The sequence below is a fragment of the Lacerta agilis genome, chromosome 2 (genome assembly GCF_009819535.1).
Source record: "Lacerta agilis isolate rLacAgi1 chromosome 2, rLacAgi1.pri, whole genome shotgun sequence".
Classification (NCBI taxonomy): Eukaryota; Metazoa; Chordata; class Lepidosauria; order Squamata; family Lacertidae; genus Lacerta; species Lacerta agilis.
In genome coordinates this window covers 28,840,595-28,859,750 of record NC_046313.1, presented here as the reverse complement: position 1 = coordinate 28,859,750, position 19,156 = coordinate 28,840,595, and the positions used below count along the sequence as shown (strand labels likewise).

At 42.7% G+C, this 19,156-nt stretch overlaps 1 protein-coding gene across 2 annotated transcripts; it reads left to right on the top strand.

Moving 5' to 3' along the window:
• The first annotated feature begins 1,626 nt into the window (after positions 1–1,626).
• On the top strand, positions 1,627–17,059 carry DUS1L (dihydrouridine synthase 1 like). 2 transcript variants are annotated; one of them, XM_033139123.1, is made up of 14 exons: positions 1,627–1,759; positions 3,455–3,701; positions 4,859–4,967; positions 5,739–5,789; positions 7,698–7,810; positions 8,596–8,678; positions 8,900–9,003; positions 10,766–10,910; positions 11,104–11,200; positions 11,538–11,626; positions 12,772–12,938; positions 13,709–13,746; positions 15,120–15,195; positions 16,573–17,059. In XM_033139123.1, exons 2-14 carry the CDS (start codon positions 3,465–3,467, stop codon positions 16,719–16,721), a joined length of 1,458 nt encoding a protein of 485 aa, XP_032995014.1. In that variant the 5' UTR covers positions 1,627–1,759; positions 3,455–3,464; the 3' UTR covers positions 16,722–17,059. The 2 variants fall into 2 exon arrangements, with proteins under 2 accessions (XP_032995014.1, XP_032995015.1); XM_033139124.1 differs by lacking the exon at positions 1,627–1,759 and adding an exon at positions 2,743–2,764.
• The last annotated feature ends 2,097 nt before the right edge of the window (positions 17,060–19,156 follow it).

Here is a 19,156-nt window from a genome sequence, read left to right as displayed (position 1 = left end):
AGTTAAGTCCAGTCAGGGACGACTCTGGGGTTGCAGCGTTCATCTCGCTCTGTAGACCGAGGGAGCCAGTGTTTGTCTACAGACAGCTTCTAGGTCATGTGGCCAGCATGACTAAACCGCTTCTGGTGAACAAGAGCAGCGCACGGAAATGCCGTTTACCTTCCTGCCAGAGTAGTACCTATTTATCTACTTGCACTTTGATGTGCTTTCGAACTGCTAGGTGGGCAGGAGCTGGGACCGAACAACAGGAGCTCACCCTGTTGCAGGGATTCAAACTGCTGACCTTCTGATCAGCAAGCCCTAGTCTCAGTGGTTTAGACCACAGTGCCACCTGACAGCATCCAAAGGCATAATCTCACAACCCAGTGATAAGGAAAATTCTGGGACAAGAGACTACTCAACAACCCAGCTCATCAGGATCCACGTCACCTGTGGGTCCATGCAGTCAATAAAAGAAGGAAGTTCCAGCCAAGTAATTTGGAGCAAATCAAAGGTCAGTAGACCATGATCTTTATTGTTGCACAACAGGTTCCCACACAAGAACCCCAAGCATAGGGCGACATTGACTTTTAAACTTCCCACAATATCCCAGAATAGTTTGTACAGCATCATTGATACATCATCTTTACATCACTGACATGTCACAAAAGGGGAGGGGTAGACAGGGGTTACACCATAGCTGTCAACTTTCCCTTTTTTGTGGGAAATTCCCTTATTCCAGCGCCATTTCCCACTGCAAAAAAGGGAAGGTTGACAGCTATAGCCGTTTCCCAATGCAAGAAAAAGGAAAGTTGACAGCTATGGGTTACACACTAGTTCAACCTTGGCAAACATGTCCAGGCAAGTATTGGTACAAGATTAGCATAGGCAAACACCTCTTAAGGTACAATAGAACTTCCTTTGCATGTCTGGACCCAGGGACAAGTGTGATGATGAGATTTGGCTTCCCTTGGCCAAAATCAGTTCAGCAATTGTCACCTTTGGGCACTTCCCTGGGTGGGGTGTGTGTACATGTCCTCATGCTTGAGGGATTGTGGCGGGAGGTGGCAGGGAAGAGAGTCCTTTTTCCAAGGGCAAAATGGCGTTGGAATGGAGGAAATTGGCAAAGGGGTTGATTTTATATGATTTATAAAGCTAGATATCTTCCCTGAGCTGTCAAGTCCGAAAGGATACATTCAGGCATAAGATTTGTAACAACATTAAATATGTGGGGCCCCACCGGTCATTTCTGTAACACCGGGAAAGGATGGGGAGAGAGTTTGGCCCTTGCCCTAGCTACCCCACGCAGCCTACAGTACTACATGCCTTATTATCATTATTAATTGAATTTATATACCGCCCTATACCCGAAGCTCTCAGGGCGGTTCACAGAACAAAATCAAAATATAAAACCGCGAAGTATATAATTCAAAATAAAAAAAGCAACCCAGTAACCCCACACCTCCTTATGTTGAACAATTCTCTGGTGATTTTTTTTGCCCCGGGGTATTCTGCTAACAACTCAAAGAAACCTCGCTGCCCGCCCCGCCCGTCGTTCTTAGAGCTTTTAAATGCGCAGCTGGCATAAGGGCGAACCTGTCCGCTAGGGGGAGGCCGGGAGGGGCCGGATTTCCGCGCGGCCCCTTTCCGCCCGCGCCTCCGTTTCCGAAGGAGCCCCGTTTGAAGTTGCACCGCCGCTGTGCCGGTCGGAGTGGGATGGCGGAGGCGCCGTCCGGTTGCCTCAGCGCCCTACCCGGGGCTCTGCCTCAGTAGGAACCAGGTACCGGAGCGGGAGAGCGTGGAAGGCTCGGGCGAGGGGGCCGTGTACTCTGGAGGGAGGGCGGGCGGGAGGGCGCTGCTCCCGGCCTAAGTTCTCGAGGGCGACCGCCCTGTTTGAGCAGCGCTAGGCTGGGCGCGCTTTAGAGCCGAGCGGCAGGAAAAACCTTGTGGCCCCGGAAGGTCCTTCGCCCGGCAGGTGCCTCGCCTTCTTCAGCGCAGCTCCTTTTCTCCCAGGATAATGCCAGCCTAGGAAGGAGCGCGGAACCGGCCCCTGTTGCTCTTTTGCAAAGGGGTCGGGGGGGGGTATATTGGTAGCGCCATAGAACAGCTGCTCTTCCTTCTTTTATTTACCTGACCTTAAGAACATGCAAACCTACCTGGTTAGGACGGGGGAGCCTCCACTGCAGGGTTATTGTTTTTTTACATTTTCATTTATTGCTTTGTATTTTATGCCGCTTTGCTTGTAGTAAGACGTCCTTAGTGGTTTAAAATACACGTTTAAATGATGAATAAAAGCAGTTTAAAACAACTTGCATCTTTAATTAAAACGAACAGTTGACAAGAGAGAGAGAGTCTAAAACACACTGGCATAGCCTTGCCTCCACAAAAAATGTGCTTTTGGTATAGTAAGTAAGCAAGTTGATAAAGCCGTGATCACAACAAAGTAGACAAACCAGCAATCTGCTTGCTCTAAGCAAATCAATGTACTCCCAATTCCCTGCTTTAAACAGCACTGGTAAAATCCCAGTCCTCTGTGCCTCGCTGCAGTCTAGTTGGAACTTAAATGCTGGCACCATGGTGACAGAACAGCAGGGGTGGGGAGAGACAAGTGAGCCACAAAGGGACAGCTGGGTTGGCTCCTTTGCCACCATCGTGCTTCCACCAATGCTGCTGTTTTGGACTTAGCAAAATAGTAGGCTGAGGAGGAGGGAATCAGTACAGTTTGGCCAAACTTTTGGCATGTACATATTTGTCAGCTCTGGAGTGGACTGATGTGAGGCAGCAGGTGGGTATCCCCAGCCTTGCAGGTATAGTTTCCATAGGCCAGAGGGAGTGGTATGACTATCACTTACCTTGAAGCTTTGGCCCACAGCCCCTTTTTCTTGCCATACTTTCCCCATGTGAATGATCTAAGGATAAGAAGATGAAAGTATTTCATTGGTGCTATTTGTATAGTAGTGCCTTAATATAACATCACTTTTGAGCATTGGCTTGCTAAGATACAGTAATATCAAAAATATCAAAATAAGTGTTGTTGCGATGTTGTGAATCCTTTTTTTGCAAACTAGTGTCAGACAGCTCACACTGATGTTCACAGAATCATAAAATGATGATCATAAAACATAAAAAGACAAGTAGGAAATGCAGGATATTCCAAAATATGGGATACTGTGTAATCCTGTAAAAACTCTTATTTGCTCTTGCTCTTCACTAACAATCACCTAGAAGAACATAGAAGAGACCTGTAAGTATCTGAATTGCACATTACAGGGCTCTACAAACATTTATTCTTCTTGCATTCTTTTCTTTTGTGTGGTTTTTTTGGGGGGGGAGGACGGATTCCCCAAATGTTTTGTGCATTTTTTTCACATGCTTACTGCAGAGAGCTGTGTATGGAACAAAGCTAAAAGCCATATAAACTGTTGCTTACTTACTAGAATCTATTGGAGAACCTTTTGTTTCCATTTTCTTCCAGTCAAAGGAAGATGCCCAAACTTGAGGGCTTTGAGTTCTGGAGAAACACGCTGAAAGGTGCCCGTTTTGTGGTTGCTCCCATGGTGGATCAGAGTGAACTGGCTTGGAGACTGTTAAGTCGCCGCCATGGAGCCCAGCTGTGTTATACCCCTATGCTGCATGCTCAGGTCTTTGTCAGAGATGCCAATTACCGTAAAGAAAACTTGTATTGTGATGTGTGCCCTGAAGATAGACCTTTGATTGTGCAGGTAATAACTATCACATAATTTCGCTTTATATTTTTATGCTGTCCTTTAATGGTGGCTTTTGGAAAAAATGGCTTTAAAATAGCTAGTGTTACAACAGCCGTTGTAGAATAATAATTGCACACAACCTTAAGAAGGACAAGAAGATGCATGTCTAGCAAGCCAAACTCTCCCCTTCTGGGTCAGGGAATGCAGGAGTTGAGACAAATGAACTGCCCAATCCAAGCCCTGCTGTGCTCATGTCAGAAAACGGGCTGTGTCTTCCCTTCCCCCTCCCTTTGACTTAAAAATAAAATAATTCCTTCCCTTTGTTCTCAGTGGATTATTACACCAACTTCAGGGCTGGCATGTGTTCCCTTGTTCTAGGGCTCTGTCAGGCTTTGATTCTAGCAGATCTGGTGCCTTCCCTTATCCTCCACCCCAGAATGCCTCCTTTTTTGCCCTCTTCACCATCAGAGCACCAAGAACAGAGGAGGGACTTTAGTTAGGAGGCCTCTGTGGGTGCACCTTCGTCTCTGTCTATGGACAAAGAAATTGCAAATTCCTGTGGTCCCCAAGGATGCCTTCCCAAGGACCACTGGATTCTGCTCTTAGGCTTCTGCAGTTGGAGTGTTTTCCATGTTAGAGGTACATTTCAAGTATGTTTGTATGGTTATGCAAGCTTGTATCATTATAAGAATAGAAACCTTACCATGATTGATCAAGGAGAAAGACCCATACTGTTCCTTTTTGTGGCCATTCCCCACTCCTTGTTTATAGTTATCGTTGTTCACTTTTGTCATCTGATGTCTAGACATGCATTTATTCCATTTAGATCTTTGTGGGAGGGCTAAAATGAATAGTAACAGGATATAAAATGGTGTGCTGCAGGATGTGAGAAATTAGTATGGAAACTACAGGGCAGATTACCACATAGGCAAAAAATTGGGTGTTTTAAAAGTTAGGGGAAATGATCTTGGCATTAATCACAATCCTAAGTAGTAAGGTGCTTAATTGAATAGTACTGAAGGGACTTCTCCGCCCCCATCGTTCGGGGAAACCCAGCCAAATGGGTGGGGTATAAATAAATTGTTGTTGTTTTGTTTTATAAATGCATTGTCATACTTGGGTGTTAAAAGTTGCCTCACACTTATTCTTTGGCTTGTATGCCTTTTTCACAGTTCTGTGCCAATGACCCAGAAGTGTTTGTCCAGGCTGCCTTGTTGGCTCAAGATTACTGTGATGCTATTGACTTGAATTTGGGGTGTCCTCAAATGATTGCAAAAAGAGGTACTGTATGTGCAAACCAAAACCTTAAATAATTTGGATGGCAATGCTGTGCACACTTATATGGGTGGAAGCCCCATTAAACATTTACTAGGATATGCATCTTAGTAAAAGTACATAGCGTGGCATTACCAAATGCTCTTGAAGCAATTTTAATCCGGATTAATTTGTGAAACTTTACAGTCCGGTCTTAAACATATTTACTCAGGCGTTGAACATGAGTTACCATCCAGTGAGTGTGTTTAGGGTTGCAGGCTTGATTTGTGCAGCAGACTCTGAATCAGTCCTTAATGGTATATGCAGCATTTTAAACCTCTCATAAAGTTTTAAGTGCTCTCTCGTGTAACACCCTGCTGGTTCCTTATAATTTAAGATTCTTATATTTCTCTTATATTTGAAAGACTATTTAGGAAACAAAGGAAGCAGATTCTACAGTCAGGTAATGGAAGGACAGATCAGGCATCTAGGAACTCTAGTTGGTATGAGCAGAATATGAATGTAATTAGAACTCTCTGTGCTGCGAATTTCAAATCCTTGCAGTTCTGGCATAAAGAGCGAGATAATAGTTTGTTACTTTGTTTATTTTCTAAATACATTTTGAAAAACAATGTTATGTTTCCCTTTCCCTGCCTAAGTAGAAACATTACTGTGGGTCTGCAGTTATAGTTTGCATCTACACTTACCTGTTTTATGCCGAAAACTTTCCTATCAATGTGTCTCTACTAGGCCATGATTTTATGGGTGGTTTTTCTTTGTGTGTGTGTTTGTATGTAGGTCACTATGGAGCATTCTTGCAGGAGGAATGGAAGCTTCTTCAGAAGATGAGTAAGTCCATGATGCTCTTGAGAAAGGAGTAGGAGAAGATCAAAATAAATAAAAAAATGCAAGGGATTGTCTTTGGAGCTCATAACAGCAGGACTTTTCATGCACCCAGCAGGGCATTAATTTTGTTCCTTGACACAGGATAGGATGGCTCATTGTATACTATTTGCCGTCTGTCTCATATATTTTTTTTGTAAGTTTCCAGCTGTTCACAAATTTTCAGCTGTGTTGAAGCACACAAACATGGTCTCTGCTTATGAGCTGGAGTATAAAATGTGAAATTTGCAACCTCATGTTCAGTGGCTCTGAAAATAATCATGTAGGTGTAAATGGAGCTGTCACCTGTTTATCAGTGGGATTATCAGCACATTGCTATTGGGAGGTTGTCGCACACACAGGAACAGACTCTGATGCCTAATCCAGTTTCAGGAGTTGGCTACCAGAAAAAGCTCTGAAGCAACCAAAACTGAGCTTGATAGGCTGGAATGCGACTTAATGTAGTTTATTCTACTATCCTGTCTAACCTGTAGCATTGTCATTTGACTGCTGTGCTTGAACCTGGGAATCCCAATCAGTTGATTGGACCAATAGATGGTCTTTGGCAAGTTGCTCTTAATCTACTCTAGCAGATTGTTGTGAAACTAAAAAAAAGAGAGAGAGAGAGTTTTGTGGAGGAAAGACAGGATGTAAATATAACAACTATACATATGCAGTGTGCATTCTTTAATTTTTAAATTTAAAAAGGAGGCAGCAATTTTTAGAGGTCAGTTGAGGTGCATTGCTCATTAATGTATCAAAGAAGTGAAAAAAGGTAGGTAAAGCTGTTGAGAAGGGGGGAATGAAAAGGAATCCCCTGATATTATTTAAAAGCTGCCCTATAACACAGTTCTTTGGGCAGCTCACACAAAAAAGTAATCAGCAATTAAGTGTAGAATTTTTAAAAGAATTAAAACTACAGCAGATTAAAATCAGAGCAGAGAATAAAAATCGCGTAGCTAAACAAAATTAAGACCACAGCTTCATTTAAAAGGCTTGGGAAAATGAAAAGATATTTGCTTGGTGCTGAAAAGATATTGGAGGAAGTGCCTGGCAGGCCTATCAAGGGATAGCATTCCATAGTCGGGGAGTCACTACTGAAAAGGCCCTTTTGCCCCTAACCACCTGCTGGTGGGGGCAGCTGATAGAGGATCTCAGATTTCAGGGTCTGGATAGATATATATAGGAAAAATTGATGCTTTAAGCCGTATGAACTCACTTCTGTGGAAAATATGCATAGTAGGGTTCAGTATTTCGTGCCTTTGATGAAATACCATTTTGGAGTTTTTTACTCTGTATAGTTACTCCTAGTTCTCCCTCCATGCATTTGTCATTTCACTAGCCTAATTTGGAGCAAATTGCTCGAGAGATCTACCAGTAGATCCCATCTACCTTCTGCCTATGCCTGGCAGATAATATAGTATAAGCAGTGCATTGGGTGAAAGGGGGTGCTGCATTAGAAGCTGTCTTAGAGAAGACAACTTGCACCCTAGTCTTTCCCTTGGCCTGCCCCTGTATCCCCAAAAGCTTCTCCTGAACAGTGTTGCGATGTGTTGCACAGTACTGCAGTGCAAGAGAAGGAAGTGCCCTAAATGCAGTGGAGCAATCTTGTGCCAGCAGAACTGCACTGTGTGCAAACTTCATCCACCCCATTTTAGGCCCTTCCACCCTACCCTTCGGATAAAGTTCTGTGTCACACAGCACATGCTGTCTCTCTGAATAATCTCTCTGGCTAGTAGAAAGGTCTGCAGGGGGAGGAAGCAAGAAAAAGATTGGTTGCACGGGCTTGCCGCCTTCTTTCACAACCATTGGATACGGCCCATGATCTTTTGACTTCAGACAATTTCACAATTGTTATCTTTGTCTGTTTTCCAGTTGTGTTGGCTAATGAGAAGCTCTCCGTTCCCATCACATGCAAAATCCGTGTTTTCCCAGAAATTGGCAAGACTGTGAAGTATGCCCAGTTGCTGGAGGAGGCTGGTTGTCAAGTAAGAAGCTGGCTGTTCCTGTTATGTTGCAAGGCTCTAATATTCTTCATTCAAACAGATTTATACAATAACTCGGTGATATTTTTTAAATTAAATCAAAGTATTTTTTGGCAAAGTTAGAAATAAAAATTCAGGGAGGGATCCAATGTCACATTATGTTCATTGTTCTATCAAGGCAAGTATTTCAGATTGCCAGACAGAATGAACCCCCTTCTTCCTGCCCCCACTGCTCTGGATTCCCCCCCCCCAACCTCCTCAAAGCCAATTTCTGGAGGAGGGGGAAAGCCCCATTGCACAAAGGAAGTCCTTGCATGGGCTTCCACTGACAGTACTCATTAGTCGAATCCTGCCCAGCTTTCCTGGTTGTTGTTTTTCAACAAGCTAGAGACATGCTGTTTTCTCCTGTGAAACATATTAGAAAAGAGAAGATTGCTGAATGTTCAAAATGGAAACGAGCAGGAGAGATTCCCAAGAGTGCTCTTGCTCTAACTGTATATTTAGAAGAAGCTGTAGTCCCATATCAAAGTTTCATTATTGATTCAAATTAATCTGGGATATGGTTTATAAGGTGAGCTCTATGTATGATTTATAAAGACACAGCCCTGGTGACCATAGATAATTTAGCTGAAATGGGAGGATTCCCCATAAATCAGAATCCCAAGCTAACATGTGATATATTGGAAGCAAGGAATCCTGTCATATTTCATATGCTGCAGCAAAGCAAATGTACCAGAGCTATGTGTTTGTCTTGCCTGCATTGAAAAACAAATACAACTCTGTTCCAGCTGCTGACTGTCCATGGTCGCACGAAAGAACAGAAGGGGCCTCTTGCTGGCGTGGCCTCCTGGGAGCACATACAGGCCGTGAGGTAAGGGAACTACAGCTTGCAAGGTGTCGGGGAGGCAGTTTTCCTAACCTAATCCTTTGGCTGTGGGGTGAGATACAGCTGAGGGGAGGGGTATTACGCATGTTGCTTTAACAGCATTAAAATGTGTTTTGTTTTCAGATGCTCTTGAGTATGCTTTCTGTTTTAGTTTTATTTGTGCATTTTTTTGATTGTTGCTTTTGCATTTCTGTCTGCTGTCATAGAAAGGCTGTAAACATCCCTGTGTTTGCAAATGGAAATATTCAGTACCTCAGTGATGTGGAACAGTGCATTCAGAAGACAGGAGTTCAAGGTGTCATGAGCGCAGGTAGGAAGAAAACGCTCCACCTTCTGGATAATTGTGTAATTAGATATTTTATAACACAGCCCAGATTCAAATGATACTGAGTGATCTTGCTCCAACTATGGTTATGTGCTGTTGCTGCGGTTGTTGTTTTTTATGCCACTTTGTGAACATTAATGTAAACAGCTCGGAATTCATGGAGGTTACTTAGCTAGCGTAAATTTTAGAAGTTTCAGTAGGGAGTCCAATCGTTCATTAGAATAGGGCTGGCCTTGGTTGACAGTTGGGATACTTATCTGGAAAAATAATAAGGTTAATTTAATAAGTGGAGGAAGCAAATTATTATGTGCAAAACTTGGCACAACAATTGGATGATAAAAGGGTTATTTATGCATTGGCCTATGTAAGTAATACTGTTAAGAAAGTTGTCCAAGCTTATAAGATCTATCACTAGAGGTCCAGGTGACTCTAGCAGCTGGGAGTGCTTTGTTCCAGCTTTGGCTGGCAAGATAGCGACAGCTGTTTCTGGACCAGGATAGACTGAGCACTGCAACCCATGCACTGGTAACCTCCAGATTGGATTGTCGCAGTGCACTCTATATGGAGCTGCCCTTGAGGTTGAGCCAGATGGTGTAGCTAATGCAAAATGTGGCAGTTCAACTACTCAGTGGGGCAGAATATTGCCATCATATTACACCACTGCTGAAAGGACTGCACCAGCTGCCGATTAACCAATGAGCTAAGTGTAAGATGCTGGTACTTGCATACATACATACAGTATATATACAGTTTGGGGCCAACTTGAGATGCTTCATAGGAAGTAAATAACTCTGGAAGCTTGAAGAGAGAACTTGCCTCCATCATGGATTGCCAAGTCCTGCTGCTCATCCCCATTCCCTTGTCTCAGAGGACTGCAGTGGCAGCAGTTGCGGTGGAGGCTGAAGGCTTACACCACAGAAGACTAAGGATGAGAGCAGAAAAATCTGCCTGAATAATCCTGGCACCATTGGGCATCATGTTGTTTCTGTCCCTAATACATGTGATTTTGTTGGGCAGATCTTTAGTGATCAGCTTTGAGAGACACTTGGGACCATAAAGCAGGCTATTACTATTCTAAATAAATAAATAAATCAAAGCTGAGCCATGGAGGCAGCTATATTCCCTTAAAAATTACTGGTTCAAGGATTAATGGTTGTCCAGGAACAGCAAACAAAGATGATCAAAGATTTGTTTAGGCCTTTGTTTTGGAAGGTCCAGATGCTACAATGGCTGTAGTCTAGGACAAATCCCTGCTCAGCAATGAAAAATAATGGCTGACCCTAGACAGATGGCTATTTCTCAGTTATACTAATCTCACAGTGTGTCCCAGTGTAAAATTCTTCTCCACCTTTGCAGAAGGTAAGAAAGCAAATCTCAGTGACTGAGGGCAGAACTATATGTTATCTTGACAGACCCACATTTTCCAACGTGTATTTGCATAAGGAGCACAAATACAAGTTCATTTAAAAGGAAGAATTAATTTACTGTTGGGAGCAGTAAGTGCTCAATCTTTCCCATACTTACAGATTCATCCCTGCAAATCTCCCCCCCCAAAAAAAAAGCTGGAAAAGAGCAGAAAACAGCTTGTGGTCATTGGCAGGGGATAATTGTCATTTGGGAAAAGGTTAAGCACCCCTTGCCTGTATAATTGCATCATTGGACAAACTGTGGTTTGGAAATCTCATGTGTTTTATCAGTCAATAACAAAATGCTGAAAACTTTCCTCTGGTTCCCCCCCCTTTTTTAGAGGGCAATCTTTATAACCCAGCTTTGTTTGAAGGAAGAAACCCCGTAGTCTGGGAGATGGCTGAGGAATATCTGGAAATAGTACAGCAGTATCCTTGCCCACTGTCCTATGTCAGAGCTCATCTCTTCAAGCTCTGGCATCACACGTGAGTGATTCTGCTGTTTATGGCCCTGTTTGTGCTGTTGAGAGGACGGAGAGCTTGATATTCACTGTTTTTATACGGTAGCATATGGCAGAACTACAAATCTGTGCTCCACTTGTTTGCATCCATCTTCTGCACATATTAGTCCTTAGAGAGGGAATAGAATAGAATGTCTCAGAGTGTTTGTTCCCCTCAGGTTGCAAGTTCACCAGCACCTGCGTGATGAGCTGGCAAAAGTGAAGACCCTGGAGGGACTTGTGGCTGTCAATAGAGATCTGAAGTTGCATTGCCAGGTATCAGAAGAGGTTTTACGTTATCTGGGCAACCCTAATTCTGCTTGGGGAAGAGACTCTTAAGCTCCCTCACTTGGCCAACCAGATGTGTTGTCTCTCTTAATCACCATACTGCCCTCTACTGCCTGTCTTATCTCTTTGAGAGAGGGACAGCACTATTTTCAGAATGAGTTCACAGGTTGTTGTTTTAATTATTATTATTATTATTATTATTATTATTATTATTATTATTATCGTTTCAAAAATACATTGTTTTCATCTCTATGTTTGTTCTCCCTGTGAATTGAGGACATTAACTTGTGGCTGAACTTGTCATTATTCAATCATTTCTCCACAGGAAGAAATAGCCAATTTGAAGGAAGACGAGAAGCCAAAAGGAGGATTGCCTTTCTTCCATTGGATTTGTCAGCCATATGTCAGGCCTGGGTGAGTCGCTAAGCGTTAACCCAAAAACAAAGCTTGTGCAATACATGCAGCACACATTCTTCTACCCTAAGGATTGTTTATGGTCTTTGAATTATAGCTTAGCAAACCACTGTTGCATTCTCTTACACCCTTCGTTGCAACAAAAAGGAGCAAGGTGAGTGGTGTGTCATTGCAAATGCTTGGGCACTTTATTCTCTTTCCTTCTGAATACTTACCCTCTCCCTACAACATGTAGAGGCCATGTAGAGGATATGCATGCTTCCTTACTCTGGAAGCTCAGTTACTCAAGATTTGAGGACTCCACGCACGCACACACACACACACACACACACACACCCCTTAGACTTCTAAGTTGTGTTACACAGGCTAAACACGTCTCATTGCCTGGAGACAGTCAGTTCATGCATCCATAGTAGTGACCAGAGGAGGATTGACTGCTGGGAGGAGAGAAGAAACGGCATGGTGCATCTGCAGCAGCACAACCGTATGCCTTCATCTGCCCCTGCTGCAACAAAACATGTCTCTCCTGTATCATTATCTCCAGCCACAGCAGGCACTGTAACCTTCCAGCAGTTTGAACTTGCCCTCAAAGGCACACTCCTCCATTGTCTCCCAAGACAGATGGATACCAACATTAATCACACATAGCGACGCTTTATTATGCCTGGGTGCTAGGCAATAATGTGCTGCAGCTATAAGATAAATAGATATTGTAATATTTTTATTTACTAGAGCAGCACTTAAAACCCTTTATTTTAGCATCTGGAAGGCCATAGGCTCAAATCTAAAGTCAACCCAACCCAACCCAAATCTAAAGTCTTTGTTTACCATCTCTCTTGAAGAGGACTGGACTGTGGAATGGGATGTTCCAATGTCTTAGAACTTTAGGTGCCTGATGTAATTACTGTTTCCAATAATACTTTGCATGAACTTATCTGGCTCTCTGTGAGTTTTAGTTCCTACTTTCTTCCCCAGTCAGCAACTAGTCATTTTATGATTACACATTATTTCATAGCATAGCATTATCATTGTTTTTATTATTTTTAAGGTGCCCATGCCATATACAGACTTCTATAACTGTGGGGTTAGCAAAGAAACCAATGATTGGCTTTTGTTTTAAATATTCTGGTGTTGAACCATCACAGGCCCAAGGAGGTGTGCAAGGAAAATGGCACTAGGGGCATGGAAGGAAGCACCCGGGGTAAACGAGCTTTGGAGGATGAGGATGATGGGAACTCGGATGGTCTCTCAAAGAACAAGCAAAAGAAGAAATTGAGAAATCCTAATAAAAGCTTTGATCCATCCTTAAAACGTAAGTCCACGGGGCTGCAATATTTAGCCTATGGGAAATGGATAGTAATCCCTTTGACCAACATAAGATGTGTTTCTGACTAATTGGGCAGCACATTTTATTTTCTTATTACCAGTTTTTTTTAATACAGTTGTACCTCTGGTTACGTACTTAATTCATTCCGGAGGTCCGTTCTTAACCTGAAACTGTTCTTAAACTGAAGCACCACTTTAGCTAATGGGACCTCCCGCTGCCGCTGTGCTGCCAGAGCACAATTTCTGTTCTTATACTGAAGCAAAGTTCTTAACCTGAAGCGTTATTTCTGGGTGAGCGGAGTATGTAACCTGAAGTGTATGTAACCCGAGGTACCACTGTATAAGGATTTTAAAAAACTGCAGATTGCAAGTGCCATTTTAGAAGGAGCATTCCCTTCTTATTCAGGAGGGAATGCCTCCAGGTTCATTCCTTCTGAACACATGTGCATCCTCTGAAAACAGAGTATGTTCTTTTAGGATTGGGGGAAACCCCAGAACAGATTTAGGAGGCAGGGGGAGGAGAGGAGGGCAGAATCCAGTTGCTCAGCATAAATAGTTCTGCTTGTGCGAAGCACTACTTAATGCTGTGTTGAATACAACCCGTTGTTGTTGTTGTTGAGCTTCTTCTGCAGATATTTTAAAAATGATGTAAACATTGTCAGTACCCAAGATGGAGAAAAATGCTCTTCCTCTTTGCACATCAGCAGCAGTTTGAAATGACTAAAACTTTTTTAAAAGTCTTTTCCCCCCTTTCAGCTAAATATGCAAAGTGTGATCAGTGTGGAAACCCAAAGGTAGGTCTGTCTTCATTTGGTTTTCTCCTTCTAATTCCCCCTGCAATGTATTTCATACATTAATCATTAAATCCCTGGGTGAAATTATATGTACTATATCCCTTCCTTGAGCAAAGGGCTCTGTCATGGTTAAAATGGCAAAAAAAAAAACAGCCCAGTGAGAAGTTTAAAGAACTAAGTCGTTTTAACTGATTTACCCTATCTCTCCTGAAAGAGCATTCTTAGTAGTTGGTTTGTCAGTGAGTTCATAGCTATGTTGTCTCCTGCTGAATGAATATCCCTAATGGCTGATGGAGGCAACTTACTTTACTGTGAGTTATGTAGGTGTTCATACAAGGTCTGAAAGTGCAGATAGTGGTCCTATAATTTTTGTGTACACTTCTAGGAACATGTGTATGTTCCGTGGAGTGATTTTATTGCATCATTAATTTCTGTGTTTGGTTATTTAAATAAAGTAGCTGTTTAGAGTGTTAATCTATATGTGTTTAGGTTTTTTTTGCATCCCAAATTGAATTCCCCCCACCCTTAAAATCAGTTGAAGTGAAATAATGGAGAGGATCGGGCTTGGTTGGCAGCCTGTAGTGATTCAAATAATATTGCAGGTTAATAGCCACTTGTGATTTTTGCTCTGCCTGTTCATTCATGCATCCTCAAGACACACAATTCTCACCATACACTTGCATATACACATGTACCCCTCACTCCTTACATAGTTACATACTTCTCGCCTTTACACACACAGTTCACATTCCATATGCAAATAGATGCCCAGAATCTCCCACAGTGGTGTACTGCTGACCTTAGTCACTCACATTCCTCTGTATATTTGCACATTCCTCTATAAGGTTTTCTCCTCCTCCATGTACACTTATAATGACGATCCCTTCCTTGCATACAGATAAATTCACCGGCCTTTCTCATTGTTGGTGTGTCCTCGTTGTCACTTTCCTAGAGGTTTGGAGGTGTGCCAGCAGGGGTCAAGGAGAGATAGGAAACTACCTAGAAAACATGTTGCTGATATGTGATTTTCTCAATTTATATGACCAGGCTGTGCTTCTAAAGGTCTCAGAAGGGCCTGGGCAGTATTTAAGCAGTTTAAATGGATTACTTGCAGCTCATGCAAACACCTCATTTAAGTCCCATAAAGCCGGCCTTGTCCTCTTTAATAGGGCAACTTGGGGTTGGGTCCTTTTTTCTTATGAAAAGGGGAAATCTATTAACAAAAAATATTCTGAGAAACCTTTGGGGTTTGAAATGCCTTTCATACCCCAAGTCAACTCTGACAAAGCACTTTATCTACAAAGCCACATGTTCACTGGCAGCTTGAGATGAATATGTAAACTTTCAGCTAATTAGTTTGTTTCTCTTCCCAGGGTAACAAATGTGTATTTAATCTGTGCCGAGGATGCTGTAAGAAAAGGGCTTTTAGAGAGACAGCAGATTGTCCAGGTAAGCGAAACCCAGTTCAATTTTCCAGAATACTAGAGCACTTTAAAAAAAAAAAAACAGAGTATAGATTTCAAATCCTGACTGATTTGGTTTTTAAGTAAAAGCAGCATACTTATTGATGTTGTGCTGGCACTTGTGAATTAACAAAATAAATGTGAGGAACGGGGTTTTCTTCCGCTGCTTTTTAAAATGTTCATAATAGATAGCTGAGCATTAATTGTTTAAGTCAAATTATGGTGCACCATTGAAACATTACTTTTCCTCTTTTCATAGACCCTGGCCACTTTTGGCATAGGCCCGTCTCTCACTGATTACCCCGGAGGAAAGGAGGAGAGGTGGAAAAATGGGTTTCCTCAACCCTGTGTTAAAGCATAGCCTAAGCCAAGGACTGCTGCTCCTGGTGCCTATGGGACCATGGTGCCAGCAAAGGCCTTCTTTGGTGCCCTGGGATGAATCATAATCCCCAGATTGCCAGCTATCATTTTTTTAAAGAAAGTCTCTAGCATTTTTAGAACTTGGGATATGATACAAAATGTACACACACCATTCTTCTCAATTTTTTGGTGAGAAATTAGCCTCCTGTACGTTTTCAGTGTTCTACTTTGCTTCCTTCTCCCCATCTCCGAGAGAATAATTCCTATGGACACCCATGTATGTGAGAGAGGGAGAGGGAAGAGTTTATGTAAGAGAAAGAGAGCGAGAAGAGCTATGAATGTGTGATCTTCATGTGTGTGTGTGTGTGTGTGTGTGTGTGTGTGTGTGAGAGAGAGAGAGAGAGAGAGAGAGAGAGAGAGAGAGAGAGAGATACATGAAGTGTGTGTATATGAATGAGAGAAAAAGTATGTGTGTCTGAGTCCACATGCATGAGGTATATGTGTGTATGTGCACATGAGAGAGAGAGAGATCGTGGGGGGGGGGAGGGGGAGAGAGAGAGAGAGATAATCTCTACAATCAGAACCAGCAGAAGGTAGCTGACTTCCCATGGTAAACCTGAGGTCGTCCAGGGAGCAGGGAAGCATCAGTCACTGTACTCTCCCTAATTTTGTGTAATGACACCCCACACCCCACCCCACCCCACCCACACCGTGGCAGCTATTTTATGACTGGTGTTGCATAGCACTTTCCCAAAATCAAATGTGCCCCCTGACCCAAAAAGGTTGGCAATTCCTATTCTAAGCTATAACTTTACTCCACTAAAAAAAAAGGTCATTGGCTGATGGCAATTATGTAATATCACATGATACAGATTGGAAGATTATTATTATTTAGTTCTTTGCTTAACCCCTCATTCTCTTAAAGAGTGTCCCCCCCCCCAGTGGCTCCACTTTAGCTGCTAATTAACCCAGGCACATTTACCATTCCCCCCCACCCCCGCAGGTCATGGTCTGCTTTTTAAAACCAAATATGAGAAGTCCCTTTCATGGAAGAATGGCCAGTCCAGTCTGGAGAATATTGAAGTGACAGCACAGAAAGGAGAGGTGGAAGAGACTATATTGCTCAAAGAAGCTATTGATGGTGTAGCGTGAGGCTTGGAAACTCCTCCAGGATGTGCGCTCCCCAGCCTCTGTCTCCTTGGGCCAAAGAAATAATCTGCTTCCAGAACACAGCAGTTGACTCCACAGACCTGTTCATAAACAACAGTCTTACCTAAGGAAAAATGTCTTTCTCAGGGAAATATCCTGTAATGGAAATAAAAGGATGCAACGAAAGCTTTTCATCCTGTGTTCGAAAGACTTCAAAGACTGAGCCAGAAGTGCTGGCCTTAAAATGCTGCATTGGAGACACCTCTACAGATTTGACCTGCCTGTTTTTAAACTGTGTGTGGTTTTAAAATTGGCAAATAAAACTTTTATAACAGAGCGTATTTTTGGTATATCATAAATAACTTGGTGTGGATGTGGACCAGCCCTAGGCACATAATTTGTTTGACAGTAGCAAGTCAGCAGCTGTTAAAGGGCACTGAGAAACTCTAGGAGAGCTGCTTCAAGGTTCCTAAATGGAAGGCACACCTATGTAGTAATTGATTAAAAAAAGACCTGCCTCTTGCATTGTAACTTGCTATGCTTGTACTTAGTGCATAAAAAGTGTGTGCACCTGTGTTGGGATGCAGCAAATGATCCTATGAATGGTAAGTGTTTTACACTAGTTTTGAATACGTATAAAACCCTGAATCTGTACATTTATAAGATGCACCAGTTAGCACAAATTTATATCTAGGTTCAAAGTAGGTGTTTCTAACAGCAGGCACAGAATGCAACTCCTGTGGTAGCCTTGGAACAGGAGAATATGAAATGTAAAATTGTTTCATAATTGATATACCGGGGGGAAAGAAATTTAGAACAGTTTGTAACTAAGCTAACAGTTCATAATTGGTAGAGCTGTGTTTGTCATTATCTTGGTGACTGCAGCATTTGCTCATCGTTCTTTATAGGGTGAATAGTCATAAGACTCGGGTGTTACAGGGTAGGCATTGCATGTGGGCAGGGGAGCATGCTTATCAGAGACTGGGCTTGTCATGTACTCTTTAAAGAAGCACCCCTTCTTTCCAAACACAGTTGCATCATGACCTGCATCATGACCTACAGTATGTGTTTAGGATTACATACTGCAGCATAATCTTCCCTGATGCAGAACCAGGAGCTGCAAAAAAAAACAACAACAACCCTGGGAACATTGTTTCTGCTTTGTGGACTAAAAGTAAAGCCTCAGATCAATTTTTAATTTTGGCCCACAGTGGAAGTGGAGGAAGAAATCATGAAGCCACATAGTTACCGGTAGGTGAACAAACAGGCCGCAGTGTTCTGGTTGCATTGGCACAAAAGTACAAGGATTAACTCTCCAGCTAAGGGGTCTTGCCCAAGTGCAGGGAGGCAACTACTGATGAAATAATGCCAGCAGAGGTTGGAAGCAGTTGGGTTCCCATGCCTTTGACCATCTCACCAAAGGTGAGGCAGAAGCTTCTTTCAGCTGCAAAACAGGTTTAGGATGTGTGTTAAGCAGACACTCCCAAGAGTTACTGCAGGGTGATCCAACCTACTCACCTCCAAAAACCATGTCTCTACCCACAGCAAAGCAATGTGGGATGAACCCATAGCAAAGGAAGGTCATTCAGCAAACCTAGCCTCAGAGCCAAGCATCATTCAAAGTTCATAGTGTACTTTGCACATGGCACTGAAGCCATCTTGCTCACATAGATCATGAACATGTCTGCACGCCTGGGCTCCCCAATTTCACAAACTCCAAAGCCACAAATAGCCAAAGTTTCTCCCAGCCCATGCTTCTCCCATCAAATAACCTGATGTGTACTAATTTTCCATTGCTGGGCTGCAAGTGGAGCTGGTTCCGGGGAGCTTGCGGCTCCCATTTTACAACAGTGTAACTGATTATTGATCTGTTTTCAGGCTCAGAAATTTATTACTTGCAAAGCCTTACATGAATTGGGACAAAGTTTTCCAAGAGACCAGATTTTCGGTAAGGTTTTTCAGGACACCTTTTTGTCATACCAAAATTCTGAAGCATATCTGGCAAGAGCTTACTCAAGAGACAGCCTTCCTTCTCTGTGGTTGCTCCAAGGCTCAAGACTCCAATTGCCAAGGGAAGCCTGTCTACCCCCATCTATGATCATTCTCTTGGTAGTCAGTGTCTTTATTCAGGTGGGCCTTTGGCCTCATAAATTGATGTATTATGTGGCCATTGTAAAATATGCTGATATAAGCTCACACTGGGTATTGATTTTATTGCTGTGTTTTAGCAGCCTTATTTTTATGTTAGTTTGATTTCTGTGGGTACTGATAGGTAAGGATTGCATACCCAGTCCTTAACCACACCAGGACTATTTCGTCCATAAATGATATATTTGACAACCAAGTACTAGTTTCAACTTAAGTTGCCTATGGATGGTCTGGTCTTCCCACAGCCCTTGGCAACCTGGATTTAAAAATAGAGGGTGGGATAAAGTCAC